The sequence below is a fragment of the Peromyscus leucopus genome, chromosome 20 (genome assembly GCF_004664715.2).
Source record: "Peromyscus leucopus breed LL Stock chromosome 20, UCI_PerLeu_2.1, whole genome shotgun sequence".
Taxonomy (NCBI): Eukaryota; Metazoa; Chordata; class Mammalia; order Rodentia; family Cricetidae; genus Peromyscus; species Peromyscus leucopus.
Genome location: NC_051080.1, coordinates 14818751 through 14842703, shown reverse-complemented (window position 1 = coordinate 14842703; position 23953 = coordinate 14818751). Strand labels below are relative to the sequence as shown.

The 23953-nt window shown below is 53.0% G+C and overlaps 1 protein-coding gene across 1 annotated transcript in view; it reads left to right on the top strand.

The window, feature by feature from the left end:
* The window catches only part of Shank3 (SH3 and multiple ankyrin repeat domains 3), a 60018-nt gene that overhangs the window by 31460 nt on the left and 4605 nt on the right, over positions 1 to 23953 (top strand). Inside the window, 7 exon segments of the mRNA XM_028869216.2 lie at positions 308 to 432; positions 543 to 675; positions 1616 to 1696; positions 6884 to 6907; positions 11138 to 11268; positions 11813 to 11897; positions 15761 to 18023. Coding sequence (XP_028725049.2) covers positions 308 to 432; positions 543 to 675; positions 1616 to 1696; positions 6884 to 6907; positions 11138 to 11268; positions 11813 to 11897; positions 15761 to 18023 — 2842 coding nt within the window.

Genomic DNA, 23953 nt, shown 5'->3' with positions numbered 1-23953 from the left:
GTTGTATGTCTTGGTGTGGAATGTCCCAGGACAAGGCAGCAGGTCCCTCTCTTTCTTGGCTCCCGTTCCCTTGTGGGGAGTCTAGCAGAATAGAGATCTTTTGGGTGAGGGTGAATGGGGGACTTCACAGAGGCATGCACACTGCTTGGGTATCCCCGTCGGCTGCCCACCCCCAAAGCAGATTTCTATGCCTTCGAAGTCAGGTGCCTCGAGCCGGCTGAGGTTGCTTTGCCGGGCTCTCTGACAGGATCTAGGCTTGTGAGTGCCTTTTTTTTTTTTTTTTTTTTTTATCTCGCTCTCCTTGCAGCAGAGACCCCCATCGAGGAGTTTACACCCACACCTGCCTTCCCTGCACTCCAGTACCTTGAGTCTGTAGATGTGGAAGGTGTGGCCTGGAGGGCTGGGCTTCGAACTGGGGACTTCCTCATTGAGGTGAGGCCCATCCTGTCCCTGCTCAGCCGGAAGCGGGGAGGGGGTTCCTAACTCTTGAGCTCCCTTACACGCGGCCCGGCCCGTACTACCCAGCTGCTTCTCTGTCCCAGGTGAACGGAGTGAACGTCGTGAAGGTGGGACACAAGCAAGTAGTGGGTCTCATCCGCCAGGGTGGCAACCGCCTGGTCATGAAAGTCGTGTCTGTGACCAGGAAACCGGAAGAGGATGGTGCCCGGCGCAGAGGTGAGGGCTCAGATTGCTGCCTTCCAGGGTCTAACCCTTGGTACTTGGCCCGCGACCTTGAACTTCAGGCCCACCTCCCTCTTCCCATCTCTGACCCTGCACTGCTGACATCACACTCCTGCCCTTATTTGCTGCACAGGTCTGTGGTGGTGTTAGATGCCTGACCCCTTGACCTGACCAGGCCTCTGACCCCTGATCCTAGGTGCCCCCTTCCTCAGATCCCCGTCCCCTTCTTCTGTGAATCCCCCCCAGCCCTGGTGTGGCAGAGCCCTCCTTCCCGACGCCAGCAGCTGCCTGGAGGCCGGGTTGTCATGGCAACTGTGAGGTTGACGCTGCTGCTGCTGCTGCTGCTTTATTGTGCAGGGAAGGGGGAGGCGGCACCTGAGGGAAGAGGAAAAGCGTCTTCTCCCCGCGCCGACGCCAAAGACGCGGCACAGCCTGGGCCTAAGAGGCTCTGCCGCTGGCCCAGCCCAGGTGTGCCGCTAGCCAGGCCACGCTGTGGGGCTCGTAAATAGCAGTGGTCCCTGGGCCTTGGGTGCTTCAGGCAGCAGGAGATAGTCTGGCAGGAGATCCACCCAGCCCCCCATGGGTGGTGCCCACTCACTGGGGCCTTGGAGCCCGCAGGGTGGATGCTCAGCTCAGTGCCAGCCAGCATCCTAACCTCTGCTGGTACTCTTGCTACCGTGTGAGGCCTTGGCCCCCGGGGAGTCTTAAGGGCCCTAGGGGCCCAACTGCCCTGGCTCTACTGCTCCCTGAGCTCCTCACGCCATGAAGAAGTTTGCATCTAGCCGCAGCCTGAACAAGATCTTGGCACAGTGTGACTCGTCTTCAAGGGAGTACGAGGAAATCCAGGCAGTGGAGCGCAAGTGGCATTTGCACCTGGCCACGCCGCGCCGCCTGCTGCTGGACAGGAGGGCCAAGGCCTCCCTCTTCTTTGCAGCCCCACCGCCCCCCAAGAGGGCCCCTAGCACCACGCTGACCCTGCGCTCCAAGTCCATGACGGCCGAGCTGGAGGAACTTGGTGAGCCTCGCGGGTGGACGGCGGGTGGACGGCGGGTGGATGGACGGTCTACATCGGGCTGGCCAAAGAGGCATGGACACAGGCAGTTCAGGAGGGCAGTGGTACCGAGCCGGGGCTAAGGCCAGGTAGAGACAGAAGGAGGAACAGATGGTTGAGGAGACAGGTCAGCAGTTCGGGGTACGGACCGGAGTGCTGGGGAGATTGGGTACCTGTGTGGTGAGGGATGAGAGAGCCAGTGGAGGGAAGAGGGCTCGGGGCAGCCTGAGGAGCTGGAGTGGGGCAGGGACAAGCAGGACAGATGGCAGGGGAACAAGGTCTGGCCCTGGAGCATGCCCGCATGCATGTGTGTGAGTGCTTTCCCTGGTTCTGTGCTTTTCCACTAAGACTTCGCTCTTGCATTTCAACCTAGCTGGCAAAGAGCAGTGGTAGGGGCTCCTGGATCTGACTGGCACGAGCTGGGTCATGTTTTGTGTTTGTTTCGCTCGGTTGGTACCTGTTCACTTATCTGCCAAGTGAGTCTACTGACCTAACAGAGGCAGTGTGAGCACCTCTAACTCCGTGAGGGACGGGGCCTGGTGAACGGCGGGAGGGAGGCGGACCAAAGTATGTTAGGCTGTGACGGATACAGACCTGGGTTGACTTCAGACAGCCTCATTGTGGGCATGTCCTGATATACAGGACCCCGTCCTGACATACGACAGTTACCAGCTTTATCATGGCCATGTTCCATATGCATAGCACATCCTGTTTGCATGTGCACATGTGTGGCAGTTGCCAGCCTGGTTTTAGGCATGTCTCATGTACATGACTACAGTGTTCTGACATGTGTAAAAGTTAGCCAAACTTATCATGGACATGTCCCATGTACATGACCACCACGTCTTGACAGGTGTAGCAGTTACCAGCCTTGTCATGGGCATGTCTCGTATGCGTGACCGTATCTTGACACATATGCCAGTTAACCTTGTCATGGACATGTCTCATATTCACAGCCATGTCCTGACATGTGACATTTACCAGCCTCGTCATAGGTATGTCCTATATGCATGATCACATCTTGACACATAGGACTGTTCCCAGTCTCATCCTAGGCATGTGCTGATGTATGTGATTCTCTTGTCATTGTGGGCATGTGCTAATATATTTTGACTGTTAAGAGCCTTACTGTGGGTGGTTATGGGTTAACAGTTCCACGGTAGGTATATTCCAACACATGTGACTGATTGAAACACTCTTTGCTTCTGTGGTTTGAGCCTAGTCTCAATCCCAGACTTTCCAGTCATAAAAGGAAACTCTTATTCTGGCTCCCAGAACTATCCCTGTCTTTGTTTATAGACTCAGTGCTGGCCAGGTCCCAGCCATAGGCTGAGCTGCCACATTCCAAGCAGGTGCCTTGACTGAAGTTTGGAAAACAATTACCAAGATAGAAGGGGCTGACATGATCAAGATTTCCCATGATCAAACTCTGAGTAAAATAAATAAAAACTACAGATAGTGTGAAGGAGGCGGACTCCTCTTGTTTCAGAAATAAAGCAGGAAATCAAAGCCAAAGGAATTGGAAACTGGAGCTTCCAACTCCTGATGGAAGTTCTCAACAAGGCTAGAATATGTGCTGTGGACTTGTGAAAGCCAGAGACTTTCCCACAGGCAATTAGTATAATTGGGATTAGCATAAAATGAACTGGAGGGGCCGGAGTGATGGCTTAGTACTTAAGAGCGCTTGTTGCTCTTACAGAGGACCCAGGTTTGGTTCTCAGCACCCACATAGTTGCTCATCACCATCTGTAGCTCCAGTTCTAGTGGATCCAACCCATTTGACCTCGGGAGTGGGGAGAGGGCATCAGGCATGAATGTGGCGGGAACACACACACACACACACACACACACACACACACACACACACGTATACACTCAAAATAGATAAAATCTAAAAAAATTTTTAAAAAGAACTGGAGATAAGAGTATGAGAGTAGCCGGGTGGTGGTGGTGGTGGTGGTGGTGGTGGTGGTGGTGGTGGTGGTGCACGCCTTTAATCCCAGCACTCAGGAGGCAGAGGCAGGCGGATCTCTGTGAGTTCAAGGCCAGCCTGGTCTCCAAAGGGAGTTCCAGGCAAAGCTACACAGAGAAACCCTGTCTCGAAAAACAAAAACAAAACAAACAAACAAAAAAGAGTATGAGAGTAAAGTAAAAAGTTTACGTTACTATACAGGCAAGAAAACTAACAGAATTAATGAAATTAACAGGATAAGAGGAATAACAATAATAAGCATGTTTGGGAATCTTTAACTTATTGATACAAACAAACAAACAAAAGCTACAAATGAGAAGAGTCTGTGACTTGGATACACAGTATCCAGCACTCAATAAAAAACACAGCAGTGAGTCAGAAGTTCAGTCTGAGCCTACCCAGAATCAGCTTAGGAAGCAGATGAGCTAGACACCAAGGACCAGTTAGGGGACATGAGGACAAGCGAGGAGACCTCAAACATCTACTTGACAGGAAAATAATAGAAAGGCTAAGGATTTCCCCAAAGTCAACAGAAGTATAAGACTTCATTCTGAAGAAGTATGTCACAAATAAATATGGTTTGTCAGAGTGAAACTTTAGAATACCATAGAAAAGCAGAAAAATCTTACCAGAGCCAGCAGAGGGAGCCAGTTGGCTTAGAAATGAGTGATGGTTTGCTTTTAGACTTTCCTCGGTTATGGATAGAAGGGATGGTGAAAAGTGGGGTGCAGATACTTTCCCAACTAGTTACACTAGCCAAACTTGTGGACTAGACTGAGCAGAGGCACCAGCAGACTTCTGGCCTTAGGGTCTAACCTAACCTATTAGTATCAGAGAGCAGACCTGTGACATGGATCAGTACACCAATATGAGTAGACAGCTGGAGCTGATTGGACGTTAATGCATGGCCCTGGAGTCTCTTACTAGAAGCAGTCCCATAACCAGGTCAGAAAGGCCCTTCGGACTTTGCACAAAGCGGTGTTAATCATCCTGAACTCTGCACTCCAGGAACCGAGGGGCATCCCTGTGAGAGCTTTCGTCTGTAGAAATGGGAGCCGGAGAGTCGAGTCTTCCCCTCTGCTCCAGAAGCTTTGGGAGAGGCTCACTCCTGTTACATTATAGACCTTGATGGGCCACAAGACTAGGGCATCATACTTCTGAGTAGAGTCTGAAAGGGCTGTGGGGTTAGTTCAGCAGGAGCCTCTGCCTACCTTTCTGGGCCCAGGATGAGAGTTATTGAAACTGGAACCGGGTTCAAAATGGGCCTGTGTTTAGAGAAAGACCCAGCAGTCATGGGCCCAGTGAGCTGCCCTGACTCAAAGACACTTGTCTTAGGAGGTGACCTGGTCCTTCTGGGAATGCCTGGTTTGAAGAAGCCAGGACAACATAGAGTTCTCCAAGTACCCAGCAGGACATCCCACAATCCAGTGTTTGTTTTTTTTGTTCGTTTGAGACAGGGTCATTCTATAGCCCAGGCTGCTGTTGAATTAATTGCCCATGCCTCCTGAGTTCTGGGATTATATACCTGGATGATTTGCTTGTGTGTGTGTGTGTGTGTGTGTGTGTGTGTGTGTGTGTGTGTGTGTGTGTTTAAGACAGGGTTTCTCTGTGTTGTTTTGATGCCTGTCCTGGATCTTGCTCTGTAGACCAGGCTGGCCTCGATCTTGCAGAGATCCACCTGGCTCTGCCTCCCCAGGGCTGGGATTAAAGGTGTGCGCCACCACCACCCGGCCGCTTGTGTTTTCAAAAGGTAGAAATAAGACATGTTGAGTCACCACTGTTAGAAACATGTCTATCTTGCCACTCACTTGATGGAACCCTTTAGGGAGCCATGTTTGTCAAAAAGATGACCCGAACACCGGGAAAGGGAAAAACTGTGAGGTGAGGGGGATGTGGGCGCAGAGGTGGAAGCTTGTGCCGTGTCGAGGGTAAGGCAAGGCGGTGCAGGAGGAAGAAGAGGGATGAGTTCCTGGGAACTGATAGAGTGAGCAGAGGCTGATCCAAAATTAAACAAATGAATTAAATAAAACGAAAGTGGTGGTGGTGGCTGGCAGAAATCAGTGGGAGAACTCTACCTGTCAATCAGGAGGTCCAGGCAGGAGGATTGCTGTGAGTTCCAGGCCTGTGTGGGCTACAGAGTGAGTTCAAGGTCAGCCTGGCCTGTGCAGCAGGATCCTGTCTCAAAAAGAGAAGGGTTGTTTGTAAGAGGCGGGGGCGGGGGTGGGTGAGGAGGGAAGAAGCTTAGATAACCCCCTTTTCCACTCTCACTCTGGCCTGGGGTTCCTTTACCATGTACATATATGCTCAGCGTGAATCAGGGATGTGGGTTAATGGGGACCCACATCAGGACCCTAATGTGGTCAGACAGTTCCTGTTCATTTATTTAGGCAAACTTACGATGTCCTTTAATTTCTGGGTCTTTCTTTTGTGATGAGGGCAGGGTAGGTCTCTGGTACTGCCTTAGTCCAGAAAAGATCCCTTTACCAAATATGTACTGCTTGCTTTGCTGTTTACATCTGCCTGCCGCTAGAAATCTGCGTTGGAACATGAAGGTGTGCATCAGTAGTGGAGTGCTTACCTGGCATGTTCAAGGCCCTGCGTTCCATCTACAGGACTGCAAAAAAACAAAACAAAAACAAAACAAACAAAAAATAACAACAACAAAAAACAACAAAACAAAACAAAACAAACAAACAAACAAACAAACAAACAAAAAACCAAAAACCAAAAACAAAACCCAACCGAAATGTCAGTACAGAATGTACTCATAGGCGACCACTTTGGTGAAGAGCAGACTCTGAACTTCATTTTCGTAGTTCTGTGTCTTCGTTCCGAACAAACATTTGGCTGCTCCAAGTGCAGTTTAATTGTGCGCCTCTTCGTGCATGCATGTGTGCACCTGTGTGTGTGTGTGTGTGTGTGTGTGTGCATGTGTGTGAGTGTGCATGTCCACGCAGCGTGTATTCCTGCTTTGGCTTGTTCTCTTCTAGAGTTTTAGAGCATTGGTAGGCTTGTGCTCCTGGTTTAAGGAGGAGGAGGAGGTATAGATGGGGGACAGACCTATGAAGGCCTGGTGGTTGGGAGGTGGGGGTGGGGAAACCATTGTGCAGATGGCCCAGGTGCCATGGAATAAATAAAGCCTTCTTCTTACCTGCTCTGCTCTGTTTCTCAATTCCAAGCTTCCATTCGGAGAAGGAAAGGGGGTAAGTCTTCTGCTGTGTTTTTAGGCCTGGTTTCCCTGTCCTTACCAAGGGGCACTGACTGGTACTGGTGTGTGATGAGGCTCCAGTCCAAGTCAGAGTGGTTTGGAATCTGGCACTCTCTCTGGTCCCTGCCTGGGTGAAGGATGGATGGGGCATTCCCAGGGGTCTCCCTGGGATTAATAGGGAGTATAACCATAGTCCTAGTGGGTTCAGGTGAGCTTGGGGATGTGACCTATGGAGATAGCCTGGTGGGGAGAAGGTGGGGGAATTCCTGGTGGGGGCCCCTGCAAATGTCATGGCCCAGGGGAGGGGAGGGGAGGGTCTGTGAGGGTCAGGCCACGGAGCTTAGGGCAGCCGGGTGCCTAGGCTGTGTTGGGATGGTGGTGTTAGGGTTTTAGGCTCTGCCTTGTGCTGTATCTTTTGTCCTTTTCTTTGCCTAAGCCAACTTCATACTGATGAGTTGGAGGATTGAGCACAGAGCAGAGCTGCTTCAGAATAGGGATTTATTTAATCTGCTGGCATTGGGAAGGGAGCTGGATTCCCCTGCTCAGAAACACTCCTGCCCCCAGGCTATTGACTTCACTGGTTCCACCCCGGTGTCCTTGGAGGCTCTTTCTCACGTGACTTTCATGTGCAGCATGGCATCAGACACAGGGTCCATGTGGGGCTAAAGACATTAGGGCCTAGACTGGGTACTAAGGTCCAGCATCTGGGGGAGTTTTCCCCGGCTTCTACTGCTCCCTCTGCCTCTTGAGTGGATGGGAGTCAGGCTTAGATAGGCTCATAGCCCAGGGTGTGTGGATTTGTGCATCCCGCATCCCTTTCCCCCTCTTACTTCTGATGCACTGGGCCTTGCCTGGTCTCTGGTTTTCAGCATCTGACCAGTAGATCCTACCCCCACCCCCAATCTCCTTTTTTTTTTGTTGTTGTTGTTGTAAGGCCATTTTTTAATTTTATTTTATAATTTAATTTAATTTTACATATCAGCCACGGATTCCCTTGTTCTCCCCTCCCCCACCCCCCACCCAATCTCCTTTTGCTAAGATCTGCATTCTAGTTCCTTGATAGTAGGGCTACCAGGATGCTTGGCTGTGGTCATGCCCTTCTTCCAGCTGTGGGCGAATGGTTTGTTGCTTCCACAGACCCTCTTTTCATCCCTGCTTGGATCCCCAACATACTTTGCCCTGAACCCAGATGGCTGGCCCCTTGGAAGGCTGGTGGAAATGACAACACTTGGTTCCTAAGGGATTTTATTTCATTTTTTTTAAATATCTAAAATAATTTAGGGTTACGTTTTCTAACCTTGTTGTGGATTTATGTTGGGAAGAAGTGTTCAACTTTTCATATGTAGAATTCTTGACTTCTTCCTCTTGGAAACAATTCTTGCTTGGCCTCAGTGCTATTGCCACGTAACCCTAAACAGCTGCTTTGCTAAACTGTGTGCACACTGCTTGGATCTCTTGGAGCAGGTTCTGTTGACACCTTCTTTAAAGGTCCATGGCTCAGGTGACAGTGTGCCTTGGTAGGAGACCTGTCACCACGGTGTCATGGACTTCTCTTTCTCCTTATGTCTTTACTCCTGCAGTTTCTGAATGGTGTCGCAGCAAGGATCTGCGATCTGGCATAGAGCTCTTTGTGCATCATCTTAGAGCTCTTTGTGTATCATTTTGCTCCTGGGAAACAGGAGGATGATGATAGGATCTTGAGGTGGTTCCTGTGGTAGTCATGTAAAACCTCGCACATACTGTATATCACCAAGGACTTGGCCAGGGTAGGGATCCCACATTTCAAAAGGAAGTTGTTCGTCTGTCGTCTCTGTACTGTGGTGGTACCTGGTGGTACTGGAAGCCATGCTTGGGCCCTACAAATTTCTCTACAGTGGGAGCATGTTTTGCTGGCAAAGTACTGTGTTGTTCAGGGCTCCAAAGGGGCAGAGTATGAGGAACCCACAAATGGTTGATGAAGATAAGGTAAATGTCCTGGCTGGTGCCTTCAGCATCTGCACTGGCCAGTGTGGTTTGCATTGGCTAGAGTGGTTGTGGGCTCCTGTGTGCTCATTTTTCCTAGAGCCATGCCACATAGATGTCGTCTATGACTGTTTTGTTAGGTGAAGGACTTGGGTCTCAGAGGGTATACATCTGAGCAGAATCAGTGTGCAAGGAGGGGGGTCTCAATATGCTACTTGGTGAGATCGCCTCGGGAGTTAATTTACTTCTACACAGCAACTGAGAAACGAGATAGGAACAGCAGATGCTGGTGAGCAGCTGGGGGTTGGGTTGGAAAGGAATGGATGTTCAGACTTGACCATAGGAGTTCTCCAGCAATGGGACTTTGAGAGTAGAAGGGTTTCTAAGACAAGTGTCCCCTGAAGGTGGGTACACACTTCAAGAGTTAAATATGGTCTGGGGGACAGGTGGAGCCTGGGGCTGCTGAGTGAGGACATGCACATAAAAGCATGGGCCCTAACCTCCAGTGGACGCTTGAACGCTGCCCCTGAGTGGACTCCAGGTCGGAGTTAGGTAACTGCATCTCAGACAGCCTTTGGGTGCTTTTAAGGTTTGCCGAAGCCCATTCCCTCACTGAAATGGCTTTCCCTTGTAGTTCAGTCTGATCTCAGACTTGTAATCTTGCTTCAGCCTCCCAAAGAATGGGATTACAGGGATTTGTTAGCTACTTTTCCTGCTGCTAGGATAAGGCACAGTGGAATAAAATGCTTGAGGAAGGAAGGATTTATTTGGCTCCCACTTTGAGGGTTTTTCCATCCCTAGTCGGGAAGGAGAGGATGATGAATGTTCTTGCGAGGCTGTTTCCCCCTCCCCCCCTTTTTTTTAAGCAGTTTGGGACCCAAGCTCAGGAAATGGTCCTACCCACTTTTAGGGTGGACCTTCCCACATCAGTTATCATAGTCAAGATAATCCCTCACAGGTGTGTCTGGGGGCTTGTCTCCTAGGTGATTCTGAATTCTGTGTCAGGTTGACAACAGTAACCGTCATACACAGTGCGCCATCACACTGGATTCTCTGCATCTCTTCTCCCACCCCCATAAGCGAAAGTACCACTTTTCTTTCTTTGGAGGGGAGTGTGTGGTGTATGTAAGTATGTGCACGTGTGTGCGTGCACCTGTCCGTGTGTGTAGGTCAGAGGTCTATCTGCTGAGTATCTTCCTCAGTCATTCTCCGTCTTATTTTGGGGGACAGGTTCTCTCACTGACCCCAGAGCTTACATTTGGACTAGAGTGGGGGGGCCAGTGAGTCCCTAGGACCTGTGTGTCGCTGTTTCCGAGTGCTGAGGTGACAGGCATGGACTACCAGGCTCCGCTTTTGATGTGGGTGCTGGGGATCCGAACTCGGGCCTTCGTGCCTGGGCAGCAAACGCTTGACTCACCAAGCCATCTGCACAGCCCCCCAAAGTCCCATTTTTTCAAAAACAGTCCCTTTAATAAAAAGTGACTGCACAAACCTTTTTCATTTGATAACGGCTGTGACAGGAATATGCCTGAGGCCGCCTGGTGTCTCTCCCACCAAGCTCTTCTTAGGCGTCAGCCTTAAATGGAGCCGAAGTCTGAGGAGTTGGGGTGGGTAGGCTGTCGGTGAGGAGAGTCCTTTCCATACCACGCCTGTTTCTCCTCTTTCCTTCCCTCCCATCCCACTGGAACCGTCTTTCTGTCTGGGCAGGAGGAAGGAGCTGTGGCCTCCTGTTTCGTATTGAGCCACTCTGACTGAGATCCCCAGCCTGAGTTTTGTTCTTAGGAGGAGGTATTTCCCATCTGCCTGTTCATTCCTTGGTTATCAGCTTATTCATCCACTCAGCCAGCGTCTCTTGCTTGAGCACTCATGTCTGTCCCTGGAGCAGTGGTCCCACTAGAGATAGCGTCCCGTGGGGAGTGGTGGAGGATAGGCCATGTGCTGAGAAGAGGCGCTGGAGGTGAGGGACTGAGGGAAATGGATCTGAGAGTCTGGTCTCCCTGTGGTTGGTCATTGTGGTCACTCCCAGTGGCCACAGAGATACCCAGGGTCTCCTTAAGGACAGACTTCGGCTGGCTCAAGAACCGGGTCCTGAGGTCTGAGGGGGGACACTGATGGGACACAAGATCTAGGGCCTCAGGCAGTGAGAGACCCAGGGGTGGGTAGTGTTGGTTGGCTCATGAGTGCCAAGGGGCTGGCATCGGTGGGTGTGGCAGGGAGGCCGAGGCGGCTCTGGGGCTGAGGTTGCGTTTCTTTGGTTGTGCAGAAAAGCTGGATGAGATCTTGGCAGTTGCCGCGGAACCGACCCTGAGGCCAGACATTGCAGATGCTGACTCCAGGGCAGCCACGGTCAAGCAGCGGCCCACCAGCCGGAGGATTACCCCTGCCGAGATCAGCGTAAGCCAGCCTTGGGCCAGGGCTCTGGGATGGTCAGGTCCAGGGCCTGGGGATCAGAGGGTCATGCGCCTCTCTTTGGAGGTAAGAGTTCTTTGTTTGGGTGCCTTCTCCGGAGGAGGTGGAGCTCTCCACGGCCTCTCTGGGGGAGATGTCTGGGGCCGTCTCAGTTCGTAGAATGGTTGTAGTTCAGCTCACTCCTTTGGGTACAGCGTTTTAGTGCCTCTGACGTCAGTCAGATTCTGTGTCACCCTGGGACTACTGGGGTCGGCAACTTTGCTGTGCCCTGTGGCACAGCATATTCCTGTGTGTGGATTTGTCCGCCTGGCACTGTGGACTCTTCCTCCGTCTCTGTTGACTGTGCCCAGGGCCTGTACTTCTGTGTTCATTTTACCACTCATATAATGGAGGCCCCAACCGAGCATGGGCACCAGTGCCTTTAGGGTGTTTGTGTGGGTGTCTGGTCTAGCTTAGGATGGGTGGGGCTGGATGGAGAACGGGGGGCTCCGGTGCCCCGGAACTTCCATGTTCCTCCCTGACCCCACAGTCATTGTTTGAGCGCCAGGGCCTCCCGGGCCCAGAGAAGCTGCCGGGCTCTCTGCGGAAGGGGATTCCACGGACCAAATCTGTAGGTATGGCTGGGCCGAGGGACGGCTTGGGGTTGGGATGGCTGGGCTGGGTTTGGGTGGCTTCAGGGTTGGAGGACCCCATCTCTCTCTGCGAAGTTCAAGGGTGCCGTTTTGTTTATGGACCTGAGTTTGTTCTTCCACTCAGAGATGTGCCGTGGGAAGACACCTTTGAGATTCTTTTCCCAGCCTGCTGCTCTCCATCCGTGGGCACCCCTTAGCCCTTCTCTTCCTGTCCGTCACTTCTGCCTTACACAGATAACGGCTGCCACCAGGACAGCTACTTCCTGTCCTCTCAGCCAGAGTGCAGGTCCAGTGTTTCATCCTCAAATTACTCTCCCCTTGAACCTGCTCCATCTCTCCAGGTAGCATCCTCTCCCTGTCCCTTCATGGTCAGACCCAAAAGGTCACCTGTAATTGCTCTCTTTGCCCATATGCTCATAAATCTGAAGCAGCTGGGTCTCTGCACAGCTAGATTGAAGCTGCTCCCCTAGGGTCATCAGGAGCCTCGGGGCATTCCCCGTGGCAGACACTATTCGCCTTCCTTCCTTTTACTGATCTCAATTGACATTTTTTTTTTTTTTTTGCTCCTTCCTCTGTGAAACTCCTTGTATTGTGGGAATGAGTTTCTTGCTCTCTCCTTCTTCCTCGGCTGCATTTGCTCTGCATAGCCAAACAGTAGGCCGACTCAAGCCTGTGCCCTCGGCCTCCTTTTCTTCTGTCCACCGTACTGTGGAGCTTCCTCAATCCCTCGCCGCCGCCATCACGCTCCACACTTGGCTGCCTCTTCTAATCAATCCCAGGCCAGGATCTCTAACAAGCCCTGCTTATTGCGTGTTTCTTGGGCATCTAGTCTCCTTGACATATTGACCCATCCATCCATTTGTCCATAGACACCCTACCACACCCACCATCTGTTCCATAGCAGAGTAAACTCCTGCTCAGCCCAAGGACAGGCCAGGCATGAGATGCTTATATGCACACTGGTTCATTTAATACCTACCTACAGTAACCACATTGTGGGGGACGGGGCCTGAATTATTCATTTTGCTTAAAGAGCGTTAAAATGACTTGCTCAAAGTCACATAGCTGCTCTGCCTATACCTCCTATCCATTCATAAGCCAAACAGCTATCCAAACTCTGATTGTGCTCGTTACCCATCCTGGGATTCCTGCTTACTATAAGCTGGCCCTAGGATAGATCCGGGTCTCACTTGGAAGGTGACGTGTCTACAGTTAGGTCAGTTGAGCAGTTATGATATGGTGTCAAAGTACACTTATAAATGGAGACTGACTGGGGAGGTCCACACACACATCAACATTAACATTTATACTTAGAATAACAAGGCATGCAGACATTACCTGGGGATGGTGGGGTAAATGTCTGATGGAGGCCAGGGTGTATGTGTGGGAGAGTCCTTCATGGGCTCATGATCGTGAGGAAAGTGGGGAAGGCGGCTGGTGAGAGGCTGCAGTTACTTTGGAACCAAGAGATACTGCTTTCTGTGTTAGACCAAGTGTTCTGCGCATCCTCTGTGGTGGATTTCCTGCCTCACCTGTCTTAGAACTGTTCAGGGCAGGCTTGTCTTGTCCCGGGTCCACGGTCTTCCCCATGTCCTCTTGCAGTGGATCTGTTCTCCAGCCCATCTCTCTGGCAAAGGAGGCTTTCTGCAGCATATTTATCACCTGACATCCCTCCAGCTGGTCCTGTGTGGGCTCCTGTGGCCTCAGGGTCCCCAGAGCAACAGCCCTGTCCTGCTTCATCTAGGGTGTCTGTTGCTGACTGTCTGTGACATGAGTCTTCCTATACTCACCGCTGCCTGTCTGTCCTCACTCTTCCTGGATGGCCTTTCCCAGAGTTGGCTACTGTAGACCCAGACCTATGTACTTGTCACAGAGGCCTCAAGCGCTTTGGCAAGCCTACCAGCGCCTCCCACCTGGATACAGCTGACCAGTGGGGTAGCAGGTGCTCAACTTTAGTTCCCCAAGGCTAGCACACTGCCAGATGCCAGCATGACTGTTGGCTGAGTTCTCAGGCTCCTGGGACTCCCGCTTCAGATCTGGCTGCTTGTCCCTGGGCATCTAATACAACTCTTGGAACCCCAGGATCCTAGTCTGCACACGTGGATCCTGCCAGTAAGGATCCTGCCAGTAAGGACAGTAAGTTCAGGCTCTTCCTTGAACATGGCTGTAGTAGTTACAGCAGCCCTTTGATCCAGGCTCTGTGTCTTGAGCACACAGCCAGTCCCCAGGAAGCAGTCCTGCTGCAGACTGGCAGACGGTGAAGGTCTTTCTTTATTCTAGCCGTCTCGAACAGACCCCTCTTCTGCTAGAGGCAGGTGATTTTTTTTTCTTTACCCTCAGGCACAGCCTACCAAGCCATTAGTATTAAATTCCACCCCCTCTCTCACTGTCACACGTCATTCCTGCCTTCTGTAACCTTAAGGTCTATGGGAGTTCTTCCTACATAGCTCCACCTAGCACACAGGCTTGTGAATGTTCTGTACATGTTCCTGTGCTGTGTAGGAACGGCGTCAGGAGGAGGCCCGAGGCCAGCTGGGCAGACCTTGAGATAACCAGGGATGACCTCAGTCGTCTTTTCTTGGTGTTGCTACCTTGTGATAGGGGCCTGGAACTGTAAACTGTAAATAGCCTTTGTGATAGGGGCAAGAAAGGTCCTGTGATGAAACAGAGTCCTAAAAGTGACTTGTGTGAAGCTGGAATTCAAGCCTTAAGTGTGTAATAGACCTACTCTTTCTAGTCCTGAGTGGGCTCCTGACAGAGCCAGGGACGTAGTGTGTCACTACCAAGCCTGTCTGCTCCTTCTTGGGTTGGGCCACTCAGTGTTTGCAAGTCTCATTGTGTGGAACGCTGCACAGGTGCCTACGTTATGTCTGAAATGACACAGGAGGGTTCTGGAAGGGTCTTACCTGATGACATCTCTAGACGAGAGGGTGTCATTAGGTTTTTAGTCAAGTGTAGCCTATGAGAGGGTAGGCCCAAGTGGGACTTACATCCTGGCTTGGGGGTAACACAAGACCGTAGGGGTAAAGCTGAAACATGCCTTCAATTCCAGTTTAGTTTACCCATCCATTCTTCCTTCCATTTACCTAGCCAGCCTCTCTAAAGTTGAGATACTTCCTAGTATCCTGCAGGCCAGTCCTAGAGTCTTTCCAAGGATCCAATGGGGCTTATTTCCTAGCCTCCTAGCCTGGGTATCAGAGCCACTTCTTTCAGATGCATGGATCCCTTACCACTGGCCTGCATCCCCTCATTGATGGTTTATTTTGGGGGTACTGGTGTGTGTGCGTGTGTCTTTTCTGACCACCTTTCTTCCCATCTCTGGTTGCCATCAGGGTCTCCGTTGGCTCCTGCTTGTTCAACACTGTGAATGTTTCTGGGTTGCTTTGCTCATCCTTGCGTGGGAAGCCCCTAACCTACCTCCCTCCTCTCAACAGTTTTTTGGGGGCGGGCTGCCTATACCCTCCTGGTGTCTTCTCATGGCCTGCTCCATCCATGCCCACAGGGGTTGGGGGGATCTTGGCCTCAGTCCAGGCAGTCAGAGTTTGGGTCCTGTCCCAGTTCCTCTGCAGGAACATTGCCCTCCACATTGTGGGTGGGGTCCCTTCTGGACCCTTCAACAGAGCTCCCCCTACCTGTACAGGATTTGGCACAGAGCATGGGTGTCCTGCTCAGAGCTTTTGCTCTCTTCCTTGGCCTTCCGTGGGTCCTGACCCCCATCTTCCTTGGTGGGGCTGTGGCCACTCAGGGTTGCAGGCAGGATAGGACTAGCCAGTGGCACTGGGGTCCAGAGAGGCCTTTCAATGGCCAGCATCCTTGCCAGACTTACCTGGCTCCTCCGTCCCCAGGGGAGGATGAGAAGTTGGCATCCCTACTGGAAGGGCGCTTCCCACGCAGCACATCAATGCAGGACACGGTGCGTGAAGGTCGTGGCATTCCGCCCCCGCCGCAGACTGCCCCACCACCCCCACCCGCGCCCTACTACTTCGACTCCGGGCCACCTCCCACATTCTCACCGCCACCGCCGCCGGGCCGGGCCTACGACACTGTGCGCTCCAGCTTCAAGCCAGGCCTGGAGGCTCGCCTGGGTGCGGGGGCCGCTGGTCTGTACGATTCTGGAGGGCCTCTGGGCCCGCTGCCCTACCCTGAGCGTCAGAAGCGCGCACGCTCCATGATCATCTTGCAGGACTCTGCGCCAGAAGTGGGCGACGTCCCCCGACCCGTGCCTGCAGCTACACCGCCTGAGCGCCCCAAGCGCCGGCCTCGGCCGTCTGGCCCTGATAGCCCCTATGCCAACCTGGGCGCCTTCAGTGCCAGCCTCTTTGCTCCATCGAAACCCCAGCGCCGCAAGAGCCCGCTGGTGAAGCAGCTTCAGGTGGAGGATGCTCAGGAGCGCGCGGCCCTGGCCGTGGGTAGCCCGGGCCCAGTGGGCGGAAGCTTTGCACGAGAACCCTCCCCAACGCACCGCGGGCCCCGGCCGGGTGGCCTTGATTACGGCTCTGGAGAAGGCCTGGGGCTCACGTTTGGCGGCCCTGGCCCCGGCCCCGGCAAGGAGCGGCGCCTGGAGGAGCGACGCCGGTCCACTGTGTTCCTGTCTGTGGGTGCCATCGAGGGCAGCCCTCCCAGCGCAGATCTGCCATCCCTGCAGCCCTCCCGCTCCATTGATGAGCGCCTCCTGGGGACAGGCGCCCCCACTGGCCGCGATTTGCTGCTCCCCTCCCCCGTCTCTGCTCTGAAGCCATTGGTCAGTGGCCCCAGCCTTGGGCCCTCAGGCTCCACCTTCATCCACCCTCTCACTGGCAAACCCTTGGATCCTAGCTCACCCCTAGCCCTTGCTCTGGCTGCCCGAGAGCGGGCTCTGGCCTCGCAGACACCTTCCCGGTCCCCCACACCTGTGCACAGCCCTGATGCTGACCGCCCTGGACCCCTCTTTGTGGATGTGCAGACCCGAGACTCCGAGCGAGGGCCGATGGCTTCACCAGCCTTCTCTCCTCGGAGCCCAGCCTGGATTCCTGTGCCTGCTCGAAGAGAGGCCGAGAAGCCACCTCGGGAAGAGCGGAAGTCACCAGAGGACAAGAAATCCATGATCCTCAGCGTCTTGGACACGTCCTTGCAGCGGCCAGCTGGTCTCATTGTTGTGCACGCCACCAGCAATGGACAGGAGCCCAGCAGGCTGGGGGCTGAAGAGGAGCGCCCGGGTACCCCGGAGCTGGCCCCAGCCCCCATGCAGGCAACGGCTGTGGCAGAGCCTATGCCAAGCCCCCGGGCCCAGCCCCAGCCCCCTGGCAGCATCCCCGCCGATCCCGGGCCAGGCCAAGGTAGCTCAGAGGAGGAGCCGGAGCTGGTATTTGCTGTGAACCTGCCACCTGCTCAGCTGTCCTCCAGTGATGAAGAAACTAGGGAGGAGCTGGCCCGCATTGGGCTCGTGCCACCCCCTGAAGAGTTTGCCAATGGGATCCTGCTGGCCACCCCACCCCCTGGACCGGGCCCCTTGCCCACCACGGTACCCAGCCCGGCCTCAGGGAAGCCCAGCAGTGAGCTGCCCCCTGCCCCGGAGTCTGCAGCGGACTCTGGAGTAGAGGAGGCGGACACTCGAAGCTCCAGTGACCCCCACCTGGAGACCACAAGCACCATTTCCACAGTGTCCAGCATGTCCACCCTGAGCTCGGAGAGTGGGGAACTCACCGACACCCACACCTCCTTTGCCGACGGGCACACTTTTGTACTCGAGAAGCCTCCAGTGCCTCCCAAGCCCAAGCTCAAGTCCCCGCTGGGGAAGGGGCCGGTGACCTTCCGGGACCCGCTGCTGAAGCAATCCTCGGACAGTGAGCTCATGGCCCAGCAGCACCACGCTGCCTCTACCGGGCTGGCTTCTGCTGCTGGGCCCGCCCGCCCTCGCTACCTCTTCCAGAGAAGGTCCAAGCTGTGGGGGGACCCCGTGGAGAGTCGGGGGCTCCCGGGGCCTGAAGACGACAAGCCAACTGTGATCAGTGAGCTCAGCTCCCGCCTGCAGCAGCTGAACAAAGACACACGCTCCCTGGGGGAGGAACCAGTTGGTGGCCTGGGCAGCCTGCTGGACCCTGCTAAGAAGTCGCCCATTGCAGCAGCTCGGTGAGCAGGGGGATGTGGGGAGGGGCCGTCCCCCCCTGTCTTTGTTCCTTTTGTCCATCTGCAGGCTTCCCTCTGTTCTTCCTCATTCTGTCCTCTCTCTCATCTGTCCCTGGCACGGGTCCCCCCCTACCCACCTCTTGATCTTTGTCTGGTCCTGCTTTGCTCTCTGAGGTAGAAGGTTCTTTAGGACAGCTTCGAATGCAGGCAGTGGGACTGGGTACCTCTGAGACTTAAGTATGTCATGAGACCGCCCAGGACCCGCTGGGGGCTCTGCTACTACACGTTTGCAACTTTGTACTCTGGCTTCTGACTCAAGAGGCCTCTGCCATTCAGGATCTTTTCAGGTTGTACTCTGGAGCCGGGGGCTTCTGGGCTTCTTCCTTCGCAGCAGCTCTTTGGCCCCGAGTTTACTGCCTCATGGATCCATTTTGTTTCTCTTTCTGAGAGTAGGGCTGCCCATATGGCTGGGGTCACCTCTCCCGGAGCAACCTTCTGCCTTGCTTCCTTTCCAGGCCAAAGTACATTGGTTCTTTTTCTTTAGGGACTTGATACAAATAAATGCCTTGCGTTCTGCCCTAGAAACGTGTGTCTTGGGGCACCTCCTTGTAGGACCCTTACACAGAATCCTGGATGTGATTTAGAAGGCTCCATCAAGAAGAGTTGGAAATCGCACCATCTCCTCTAGGGGCTTTTCGCCTTTCTTGCCCTGTCTGTCCCCTCCCCGAAGTGGTACTGGGTGCTGGGGGAGGTGCTGATCTGGGGTCTGAGTGCTGCTAAGGTTGTTGCTCACATTTTGTAGGTAGGGGCTGCAAGAGCCCTGTGTCGGTCCTTCAGGTCCTTTCTCGGGAACCTTCCCTGGGGCTCCCATGTGGACTGCATGGGTTCTGGTGCCAGCTGCCAGCCTCTTGTCTGGGTTTCTCCAGCTGCTTCTGCCTCTTCGCCAAGGTTCCCCGGTGCTGGGTTCGGGTGGGAGGCCACCTCCTGATTGCCCACTCCTTGCCTCTCAGGTGCGCCCCGCTGTCAGTTGTGGAAGACAGGGTTCACAAAGTAGCGAGCAGTGCACAGCTTAAGAACGGCAGGTCTCATGCAAAGGGCCTGCTCATTTTCCATTCTTCCCATTTAGGGTCCCAAAGATGAATGAAATTCCCATTGCCTCTCTTGAGAGGTTCAGAGATGTTCCTGACATTCTAGGGGCTTGTTCTCAGGCTCTCTCCCCTTTTGGCCTCTTCTCTCAGCCAAATTTAAAAGCCCTTCTCAATAGTTCAGTGATGGAGGCACCCTTAGAGTGGGCAGCAGTGGCTGTGGACCTGTCAGGATGAGGGCTGAGGTCCCAGGTTTGTCTACAGAACTGGATCCTCCAAGATAGAGGTATCCTGATACAGCCTCAGCTGGACCTTCTCTTCCTTCTTTGTCTTTCTGCCCACCACCAGCCCTTCCGTTTCTTTCTGCCTCTTTTTTTTTGTTTGTTTTCGAGACAGGGTTTCTCTGTGAAACAGTCCTGGCTATCCTGGAACTCGCTCTGTAGACCAGGCTAGCCTGGAACTCACAGAGGTCTGCTTGCCTTGCCTCCCAAGTGCTGGGATTCAAGGCGTGCACCACCACTGCCCAGCTCTGCCTCTTTTCTTGATGAAAGTTGTACATAGCATACTGCTTAGCCCATTTTAGGGCCTCAGTAAACACGTATTAAACCAGTAAAAGAAGGAAGCTTAATGCAAGTGTTACATTGTTACTTGAAATCCAAAAGGGTGTCCTAAGGCAAATTTCATGGAAGGACAGATGGACAAAGATTTCTTGGGTGTCTAGTAGCACCTTCTGCCACACATTGAGTTTGTACTCAGTAATTTCACACTGCAGAGGTAGACTTTTGCTGTATAGCTGTTACTCACGGCATCTCTTAGATGTATAAGTAATAAATTATACTGAGCGTTCGTTCATTCAGCTTAGCGTTGCTAAACTACCTTGTACCCTGTGTTCCTCCATTTGCCTCTGTATTCCATTCTGTTCCCACTCACTTTTCTCCTCCCTTTGGGGCTCTTTATTTTTGGTTTTGGTTTTGGAGACAGGGTCTTGCTTTGCAGTGTGAGCTGACTTTGATCCTCCTACCTCTCTGTCTCCTCAGTGTGAGCGATCACATCATCATTCCTGGGTGTAACAACGGTCATCTGGAGTGTGTCCTCCTGCCTACCATAGAGCTCTCTTTTCTGGCCACAGGCATGGGGCACTTGTGACTTTGTGTACTTCTAGCTTATTTCAGACCTGGTCTTTTGTCTGCTCTCTGTGGACACTCTGGCTTTGATGTCTGTTGGGGCTCTACCTCAGCACTGGCCTGGGGGCTGGAATCTTGTATTTGTGTCTGACTTTGGGATAAAGTCACTAAATGAACCTTTCTCCTAGAGAAGTGTCTCAAGTGTGTGACATTCCGATGTCTGGGTGTGACTGTGTCCTTCTCAGGATCTGCCCTGGCAGAGGTCACACCCTTGAGCCACATCTTTGGTCTGTGCATGGTTCCCGAGTTTTACCTACCAGGCTCATCTGTCTCTTGATGGGTTCCACCAAAAGAGAAATGACCCCCCCCCCTTTTTTTTGTTTTTTTGCCAACCTTCTCTGCAGATGGCTCAGTCCAGGCAATGATACAGTCTGGCCGCAGGTGCTCACCAGCCTGAGCTTGTTGAAAACAAGTTAAACATTCCTGTGTATCATGGGACGAAAGCACAGTAACTTGTAGATCAGCCCATTTACACTCGGCCCATGGTTGGTTTGGGGGTCAAAGCTAGAAGGTACGTTGTTCTCGGTCCTGCTGCTGAGGTCTGTGTTCCCAGCTGCCCTTCACCTCAGGTGGCAGGTCTGGCCTTCACTGGACAGAGCCTTATGTCTGAGAGGGCCAGACTTAGGCTGCATGCTGTTTGTTCATTGTTTAAAACCCAGCTTTGGGCTCCACAGCTGGCTGTAGAGCTCCACCCACCTATCTTGAGACCTACACCCGTCTCCAAGTTCCACTTGTCTTCCGGGTCTCATGTTTGGACTTTAATCTTATGCTGTTTTGCTTTGGCTTTCTAGGGAGGGCCTGATGCTGGTTGATGCTGAATGCAGGGTCTTGTGCATACTAGGCAGATGGCGGACCATCCAGCTACACCCCCTGCTTTGTTTTTATTGAGATAGGGGACCTTTTTTCTTTTCTTTTTTCTTTGTACATTTATTTATTGTGTGTGTGTGTGTGTGTGTGTGTGCATGTGTACACATTTTGTGGTATACATGTGGAAGTCAGAGGACAGCTTGTGGGAGTCAGTATTGTCTTTGCACTTTGTGGGTGCCGGGGATTGAACTTAGGTCGTCAGGCTTGGCTGCAGGTGCCGTTACCTACTGAGCTGTCTCACCTGAGATAGAGTCTTTCTATATAGCTTAGGTGGGTATTGAGCTCACTGTGTAGCCAAATTTGGCCTTAAGCCAAAGATTCCCCCCCCTCTTTTGCCTCCCAAGTGCTGGAATCACAGGTGTGGGCTGACTCCATTTTATACCTGGCTGGTCCTCACATCTGTTTTTTTTTTGTTTTTGTTTTTGTTTTTGTTTTTTTGAGCAGGTGAAATAGCTTTGGAAGTATTTGCTGCAGTACTTTTCAGTGGTCCCCTCCCCCCAATGCTTGTGTGTGGGTGGTCAAAGTGCGCCCTGTTCTTTAGACCTGTTGAGGTCACTCATGAGATCTCCCAGGAGACCCATTTTCCAATCAGGTTGCTCTACAAAGCCCTGTCTCTTTGCTATAGGCCCTTGCCTGCGTGTTAAGGGTATGGACAAAATCTGTGTGCTGGGGCAATCATGTGTGAAGGTTTTTGATATCAGTTGGATATGGGGAGTGGGGGGGGGGCAGGATGCATTGTGTCCCCGCGGATCAAATGCATGAGGTCCCATGCAGATGCATTCTCAAAAGTCCCAAACTCTGCTAGGGTACAGAAAGAGGTAGTAAGAGAAGATCTAGGGACACTGGACAGGCCAGGCAGTGAGGCGTGAGGCCAAGGCAGCGGAGAGGACTCCTGGAGAATCTTCCGAGCCCCGCTTGGTCTGTGTTCCTACTGCGAATCGTCCTGTCGTGAGGCCCCCAAATGGCCAAAGGCCACAGGCCTAGACCTGACCCGCAGGAGTGCAAAGGCGGCAGGCCTGAGGATGAACCTTTTCTTGCCGGTTGGTACCAGTGGGATGACAGAGGGTAAGGCAGTCTCAGGAGGAAGATGCTGTGGTATTTCTGTAGGATGACGTCTTTTTGTCAAGGTGTGTTCGAGTCCCGAGTTGGTGCCAGGTTCCAGGGGTCGAGGAAAGCTGCGAAGGAGCTGGGACGTAGCTCAGTGGCAGAGGGCTTGTCTGGTATGCACGAGGCCTCTCTTTTACCCCTAGCAGAGAGAAAGGGAGAGGGGGAGGAGGGAGAGAAGGGGAGGGTGAAATAGGTGAAAGGAAGGGAGGGTGGAGGGCGAAAGGACCTGGAACTGTGAGTGGCCTGGACGCCACTGATGAGGAGGACCTGGGTTAATGGGAGGAATTGGTGACATTTGCCGAAGGTTAAAAAGGTAGAGGGGCTCCCAGGTCTCTCTCATTCGGGTGTTGTCCGCTGAGGCAGGGTTGGGCAGCCCGTGTGTTAAGAGGTATTAGGAGATCCCAGTAGAAACCTTGAGCTCAGAAGACACTGATGGGTTCTCACATATGGCATTCCTAGGCTTATTAGTCATCGCAAAGAATGGGGGAAGATGATATGGCCTCAGAAAGTCCAGATTATGACAGAGTGTGGGCTAGAAGATCCATCCAGGAAGGAAGAGGCAGAGGAAAGGGTTCCTCCAAGGAAACAGATGACCAGGTCAGCCAGGGGGCCCTGCCTACAGCCTTGGTGATGGCCAGGAGCAAATACCAGATTTCACTGCCTAGGAGTTCCTGGGGCCAAGATCTTGGAGGCTGGGCCAGCCAGGAGCACTTGGGAGGGTAGCAGATGCTGTGAGGTGACCTTGTAGTGGACGAAGTCTGATGATCAGGTGGTCAGTCAGCCAGCTATTAGTGGCAATAGCCAGAGATAGGTATACAGAGATGTGTGTAAACATGTTAAAATCAGATTTGCACACTGCTGGGGTTTCTGCCCTGGGGGGACAAGGTGGGTAGTACTCTCCCCCAAGAGGTGGGCAGGGAACCGACACTAATCCTTTGGCTACTCTTTCCTGTACATACCCCTCCTTGGGCTTTTCTTCTAGGCCTCCCAACATCTCCAACACTGGTGGAGGTTGTTGAGGTATATGACTGGCCTTCTCTCTCTACTCCCAGTCCACTGGCTACAGACACTTGTTTCCGGACCCTGGGCACCTCTGAAGCCAGTTTGCCCTCAGCCCAGGCCTCCAGGTCACCCCCGCCAGGAAGGCATGATGCTATCCAGACAGGTATAGCTACTTGACCCAGCTTAGACCTTTCGGACCCAGACTCTCTCTGAGCTCTGCTTGAAGCTACCACTGCACTGCCTCCCAGCTGTTCTGTAACCCTCCAGTGCAGCGGTGTGCTGCTGAATGAAGCCTAACCCTTGGGGGAGGTCTTGCGGAGATGTCTGTTCCGACACAGATTCCCTGGGCTAGGGTCGGCATGAATTCGGGGAAGAAACAGACAAGGTGACATTCCTAGCTTCGTTGTACTCTGTGTGTGACCGCAGTCTGACCTCATAGCTATGTCTCTAGCGCCACCTCCCAGGGGACCCCACCACCTCACCTCTGTTACCTTCCCCACTTTGCCCCCGAAGCCAAGGATGTCTCAATGAGGTCAGGTTCCATAGGAGTGAAGGTTTCCTTTCCGGGGGGCTCTGCCTGTTCCCTCAGATGTTCTTGGAATCTCTGGGTTGGGGGCACTGTCTGACTTTTTCAAGAAGCTCTGCCCTGGCTGGGTCTGAGCAGCTGGGAGGAAGCCACAGGGCCAGG